At 43.6% G+C, this 7,581-nt stretch overlaps 1 protein-coding gene across 1 annotated transcript in view; it reads left to right on the top strand.

Moving 5' to 3' along the window:
• Nucleotides 1-285, top strand: part of CD79A (CD79a molecule) — a 27,240-nt gene extending 26,955 nt beyond the window's left edge. The window contains exon 5 of the mRNA XM_018554772.1: nt 127-285. Coding sequence (XP_018410274.1) covers nt 127-240 — 114 coding nt within the window. The 3' untranslated portion in view covers nt 241-285. The remainder of the gene's footprint in view (nt 1-126) is intronic.
• Nucleotides 286-7,581: the final 7,296 nt, after the last annotated feature.

Genomic DNA, 7,581 nt, shown 5'->3' with positions numbered 1-7,581 from the left:
TATACATTATATATAGATATATAATTAAATAATAGATAGATAGATAGATATACAGTATATAGATATAAAATAAATCGACTCAGAAATTGATTGTTTCCCTTTAATCTGCTTATTCCTCAATCACAGGGACTTAATCTGGAGGACTGCTCAATGTATGAAGACATCTCCCGTGGTCTACAAGCCACCTATGAGGATGTGGGCTCCCTACGGGCCGGTGACATCCAGCTAGAGAAGCCTTGAATGATGGCACTGCCAGGACAAGCTGAAGCACAGCAAAGAATGGATTGTCTATAAGAAGCCATCCTATGTATATTGTGCTGTTTGTGTGTCAGTCTGTGTGCCTCACTGTGTGTATCTGACATATATTAATCTTTTTTACTAAAATATCTTTTGTTTTGCATTGTTCGGTTTAGCCCAAGTTAACCAGTCCTGCTATTGCTTTTAATTTGCAACATAGAGCTAGTTTTGGATAGAGTAAGGGAAGGTTATTATCACTGTTTTTTTTTTTGGGCCATCTGTGTCTTATTGGGGAGATTTACCTTCTTTTCCTGTCCAATAGCCACAACAGGAAGTGAGAGGAAATCCCTCCAAAGAGAGGGAGATTGACAATAGCCAGCAGGATCACCAGAACTATTGTCCCATTTGGAAGACTTTCCATCAATTCCTGTTCTGATGACATCCCAAAATGTGGGATTTTCTTTTACTTTCAGTGATAATGTTCTCCAGGACAATTAGAGAGGACGAATCTCCCTAACGGGGACCCAGACAGCAATCAAAACCTGACAAGGGTTCTATTTCCTCTCCACTAAAAAAAATTTTGGCTTGCATTTAGCTTTAAAATAGGTGACATAAAGATGTAGTTTTGCTGAGTAAATAAATGTAATCTAATTTCTTTTCTCACATATTTATATATGGATGATGATTCAGAATCGATGATTCAGATCTCACCAGCAGACGGCATTGCAGTTTTACAGAAACCTTACAGACCTCGGGATCCAGGATTTTTGGAAATTCTCCTATTGCCTCCAGTTTGAATCTGAGACCCCCCCCCTGTCTATAAAACTGCAGTGCCACCTGTTTGGGAAATCTGATCTAACATCTATTAGCCGAATTCAGTAAAACATCCCAGAGCCAAATTTTGTCTTAATCGTCCAGATGGTAAATGCAACTCCATTGGAACGCCCTAAGAATTTGGAGGTCCAAGTCAAGGAATTCAGGTAGGGTGTTCAAATGGAATTTCTGACCTAAAAACTAGGGATGCACAGATACCAAGTACAGTACTCGGTACAAGTACAAGTACAGATGCTTTTCGAGCTCCAAGACTAGACTAGAGAAAAATTCAAAAGTTAGAAGGCAGCTGTCCTTTGTAAGGAGCTCCCGGGATTTGTACATCTCTGTTTTAATGCATGATTTTATTTTTTTAAATATATATATAGGGATGCACTGATACTATTTTTTCAAGTAAAGTACTGATACTTGCCCAGGTCCTCACAGATATGAGTAGTGATACATTTTTGTTTATTCTCATGTGACAGTTTTTCTAAAACAATACAGACTAATGATTTCAGGACAGTGGTGGAGCGCCAGAGCCAGGTCCCAGCTGCAACCACTGCAACCCTGGTAGTTCTCACGAAAATGCCAAGTATCTGCACTGGTACTCGAAAAGTATCGGTGCATCCCTACTGAAAACTCATATCTACCATCTGTACAATGGCACGTGAATGCAGCATTAGCATTAATGCTGAAGTCCGGCATATGCATTGTCTCCATAAGAATCAAACTGCAGTGAACCAGCAAGGATAAAATATGTACCGTTACACTGATTGGAGCAGCATTGTACTCAGTGGTGCAGTTTCCATCTATGCAGTTGTTGAAAACACTTAGTTGTTTTCAATGACCCACGATGCAAACTGGAAACAAAACAAGTCATTTTTTTTCTAAATTTACAGCAAAGACGGGGGTCTAAAACTTTCGTTAAGTTTTTTGCAAAGTAAGGCTGGGTTTGACCACACATGGCTCTAATGGGGAGACAGAAATCCACCCCTGGTCAGACCATTTCAGCCAGGCTTAAAGTGACATTAAACCCTCAGATTTTTTAACATAAAACAATACTGTAATGTGCGCCTTACTGTAATCCATGGTAGTTTCCCTTCTCTTTGCTGCTCTTCCTTTTAAATCCTCATCTCTTCTCATGCTTGGGGAGAACTTCCCTTTGCAGCTGAGTGCCTCTTCCTGTAGTGCTGGCTCAGGTTCCAAACCTATACACAGACACCATGTAGCCATTCCAGAGACAAGGCAGTCTGCTGCAAAACAGAAGTTCTGCCCAACATGAGAACAGATACAGATTTAAAAGGAAGAGCAGCAAAAAAAATCAAACCCAGTGTCAGTGCGTGTTATTGATGGCAGTACCATTGCCTCAGGTCCGATTACCTTTCAGACTCAGCCACTCCTGATGGTGGTCCAGGAGGCTCATGTTGAGTGTATCTCTTTTGACGTGGTTCCCTCGCCACATTTCCCGGTAATCCTTGGCTTACCCTGGCTACGATTGCATCAACCCTCTTTTTCATGGGACACTCTCACAGGTACCCTCAATTGCCAGTTCTGTCAAGACACATTGACTAAATGACTGACAGCGAGTACACTCTGCAGGGAGAAGGCCGTGAGCTGAGTGATCAGTGTAATGTGATCGCTCAGTTCTCGATCTATAGATCCGGTGTGACAGCTACAATGTCTGATTTATGAAAAGCGTAAATAAAATGGCGGCAGTTGCAATTTTTTATGTCGCACGATATTAGCGCAACTGTTTATCAAGTGCAGATTTTCAGTAAAAAAAATACACTCAAGTGTATTTTTGGAACACAGGCACAATATAATACCCATTTCTTGGTAAAATATAAGAGCTTGTGTTGAATAAATAGATACCAAACATGTCAAGCTTTACAATTGTGCGCTCCCGTGAAACAGGGTAAAAACCAAATACCCAAAGTTGTCCATCACCGACGCTTTAATAGCTTTTACAGGCCATGGGGGTCTACTATCTCTAAGGTGTGTAATTCTACTTCCCGACAGATTTATTTCTACACATGGCACTCCTATTGGCCACCAATCACTGAGACGCCGTGACTTTTTGTGGTGCACATTCTTAAGCCCACAGGAATTTGAAACAGTCCCTGTCATGAAAGGGCCAGTTGGTTGTGTTTGTTTACAACAGGGTTCTCAACCTGTGGGTCGTAACCCCTCGGGGGTCGAATGACGATTTGCCAAGGGTCGCCCATCCTAATCTATACCAATCACCAAAACCTCCAGTATATCCAGAAGAATAGGACGCTATCAGCTAGGCAGGTACGCTGGGCCTTCTTTTTTGAGCGCTTTAACTTTTTCATTACTTACAGGCCAGGAGCTAGAAACGGGAAGGCGGATGCCCTCTCACGGAAGGATGAGACGTCTAACTTGCTTCCTCCACAGACCCACATCATCTCTCCGGAAAAATGAATCAATGCTACCTTATCCCTAAAGGACCAGTTGAAGGAAGCCCTGGTGGTAGAACCTCAACCTCCTGAGGTACAGAGAGATGAAGAAGGCCAGTAATGCCAGTTCTTAAAAATCTGTCATGACAACCCCCTGGCCGGGCATCCGGGTATCCAAAGGACTTTTGATTTGCTCAGCCGCCACTTCTGGTGGCCACGAATGAAGGAAACTGTCCAGAGTTATGTGACCTCATGTGGCATCTGTGCTCGGTCCAAGCATGAGACCCAGCCTCCTGATGAGCCTCCCCATTCCGGAAAAACCATGGCAGACGATTTCCATCGATTTTATCGTGGATCTGCCGCCGTCTGCCAATCATAACACCATACTGGTAGCAGTGGATCTTTTGACTAAAATGGTGCACTTTGTCCCCCTCAAGAAGCTACCCAGCTCGTATGAAACAGCAGATGCCCTCCTGTGCCATGTCATCAAGCTCCATGGGGTCCCCAAAACCCTCATTTCTGATAGGAGCTCCCAGTCCGTGTCCAGATTTTGGAAAGCTCTATGCTCAAAGGTCCAGATTGAGCAGCGACTGTCTAGTGCGTACCATCCCCAGACGAACGGTCAAACCGAAAAGGATTAACCTTTGTCTTGAACAGTACCTCCGCTGCTACTGCTTGCATTTACAGGACGACTGGCACGCGCTGTTGCCCATAGCTGAATTTTCGTACAATCCCCCTTCTTTTCCAACTACGGGTTCCACCCAGCCTTTCTGCTACCGCAGGCAATTCCGTCAAATAACCCTGCTACTGAGGATTATGTACAGCATCTTCGTGATACCAGTGCCTTCCTGAAAATCAACATTGAGAAAGCTCAGGAGCGACAGAAATCCTGCTATGACCGGCGTCGCAGGTCGGCCCCACAGTACAAGGTGGGGGACTTGGTGTGGCTCTCCACCCGTAATCTGAAGCTGAGAACACCTTGTAGGAAATTCGGTTCCCTGTTCATTGGTCCATTCCCCATTTCATCTATCATCAATGAAAATGCGGTGCGGCTCACACTGCCTTCGGATCTCAGGATTCACCCCACCTTACATGTTTCGCTGTTGAAACCCCACATCTCAGATCCGTTTCCTGATCGTCGCCTGCAGCTCCTGTCACGGTCGATGGGCAGGATGAGTACGAAGTGGAGCAGATACTTGACTCAAGGTTGTTTAGGAACCGGCTGCAGTATCTCATTAGGTGGAAGTCTTATGGACCCCAGGAGGATTCCTGGGAGGACACTGGGGGAGTCCACGCTCCTCTACTTGTTCACAGGTTCCATGCTCGCTTCCCTTGGCAGGGGGTCCTGTAATGGTTCCCGGGGGCGTAAGAGTTCCGAGTCGTTGACTCGAGGGAAGGCTCTGCCCCCAGGACGCCGACGTCAGACGGGGCCGGCCCTTTTCGCGTCATAAGCCGCGACATCGCAATTGTCTGGCGTTCAAGCAACCGATGCGGACGCCAGACGTATCACGATCTCTGTACAGCAGTGCTGTCAACTCGATTCCCCCCACGGATTACCTGCCAATATTGCCACACACTAGACGCCTTCCAAGGGACTAGTTGCAGTAGGGTGAGGGTGCTCTCCGCACACCTTTCAGCAGTCCCGGCCAGTACACAGGGATGGTGCTTGTAGTAACTCCACGGATGGCACCGTGCAAAACGAACAGTTGAAGAAATAGGTCACCAGCACTCAAAAAGTTTAAAAATGAATAAGTCCTTTTTATTGGACTGTCGTGACACCAAATGAATAAATCCTTTTTTCGATTGTCGTGACACCATGGTCCAATAAAAAGGACTTATTCATTTTTAAACTTTTTGAGTGCTGGTGACCTATTTCTTCAACTGTTCCAAGGGACTAGGGCTAACGTGTCTGCCAGGGAGGAGAAGCCAAAGACCAGCGCTGATCCCAAACCGCAAGTATACCCCACTGGGTTGCCGCTCACTGGGGCTATAAGTGATTGTATGTAGTGGGGCTGGACTTCCCTACAGCACTGCAACATGAGTGATAAATGGTGAAGATAACCTTGTATTACCTAAAGTGCTGATTTACAAGTGGTGAAGATAACCTTGCATTACCTAAAGTTCTGATTTATAAGTGGTGAAGATAACCTTGCATTACCTAAAGTTCTGATTTACAAGTGGTGAAGATAACCTTGCATTACCTAAAGTTCTGATTTATAAGTGGTGACGATAAACCTGTACAAGGGAACACAGGTGTATGATCTTAATATACCGTTTCCGCAATTATCCAGACTGTTAACCTGGAACATAATATTCTAAGGTCTTATCACACATTCTAACTATTACTGTATAACCATAGGGAGATTAGTGAGGTTGGAAGAGAGAACAATGATGCATTGAGGTTGTTGACAATATAAACCCTGTCATCACGTACTCCTCGGCCTGAGCATGTGACTGTTAACGTGTCTCCGCAGCTGAGTTCCATCTTCCTATTAGGATAATCATTACACCAATGGGGTGACAGACAGCAGTAATGATCCCAGGTGGGATTAAACTCTGCCCCGAATCCACCCATAGCTAAAAATATTAGGGTGATATTTTTTTTTTTTTACTTTAGGAGGTTTGCACAGACGATTAAAGGTGCTTGTCCAGATGTAATTATCATGATGGATAACTGTCTACATTGTACTGTATGTGTTGCTGAATATGATAAGTCTGCAAACTAGAACTCAAACACAAATTTAGCATACTGTGTCAAATGTTACTTTTGATGAATTTTTTAAATAAATATATTGCTTGCCATGCCACTTGACTTAATATTCTATATGCTGATCTGTACTTGGTTAAATGTACCTACTAATAGATCCTAACACAGTCTTTCTCAACCAGAGTTCCATAAAACTCCAGGGTTCCTCCAGAGGTTGCTAGGGGTTCCTTGAGCAGACCACATTTTTTGCTTTTCAGATAGGTAATCCCTGAGGCCAATAATCTTTTTAGCCATTTGTAAGGGGGGTGTTCTTCCCACTAACAACCAGTGTAATGAGCATTCTTCCCACTATCAGTGTAATGAACGTTTTTCCCATTGACCACCAATGTAAGGAGCATTCTTTCCAACAACCACAAATGTAAGGCACATTCTTCCCACTGAACACCAATGTAATGAGCATTTTTACAACTATCAATGTAATGAGCATTCTTCCCAATGACCACCAATGTAAGGCGTATTCTTCCCACTAACCACCAATATAATGAATATTCTTCCTGCTATCAATGTAAGGAGCATTCTTTTTATTGACCACCAATGTAAGGAGCATTCTTCGAACTGAACACCAATGTAATTAGCATTTTTCCCACTTTCAATGTAATGAGCATTCTTCCCAATGACCACCAATGTAAAGCACATTCTTCCTACTAATCACCAATATAATGAGTATTCTTCACAATGACCACCAATGTAAGGAGCATTTATAGCACTAACCACCAATGTAATGAGCGTTCTTCCCACTATCAGTGTAATGAACATTCTTTCCATTGACCACAAATGTAAGGTGCATTGTAATGAGCTTTATTCCCAATGGCCACCAATGTAAGGCACATTCTTCCTACTAATCACCAATATAAGGAGCATTCTTCCCACTATCAATGTAATGAGTGTTCTTCTCATTGACCACCGCTTCTCATCGCTCTTGTTAGGGGGAGGGGTTAATTGAGCTCAGGTGTCTCTCATTGAGCAGGTGTATTATAAACTAGTGCATCACTCATTTTGAGCTTGCTCACAACAGGGCTTGGAGAACAAAGTGCCTGGAAGCTAAGTTATGTAAGGAGCATTTTTCCCACTGACCAACTATGTAAGGAACATTATTCCCGCTGACCACCACTGTAAGGCGCACTCTTTCCACTAAACACAAAAGTAAGGAGCATCACCACCAGTATGAGATGGTCCTGCTTTCAATAACCACAGATCTAAGATGGTCATTCTCCCACTGAACACCAATCTAAGGGGGGGGGGGGGTATTCTCCACTGATCAGTAATGTAAAGGAGCATTTCACTGACCACCCAATGTGAGGGAACATTCCAATTTTCACTGCATTCCTTTCCTGGACTTTATTATTG

Source organism: Nanorana parkeri, unplaced genomic scaffold, assembly GCF_000935625.1.
Source record: "Nanorana parkeri isolate BGI_ZX_2015 unplaced genomic scaffold, ASM93562v1 scaffold173, whole genome shotgun sequence".
Taxonomy (NCBI): domain Eukaryota; kingdom Metazoa; phylum Chordata; class Amphibia; order Anura; family Dicroglossidae; genus Nanorana; species Nanorana parkeri.
This window is presented reverse-complemented; position numbering and strand designations above follow the sequence as displayed.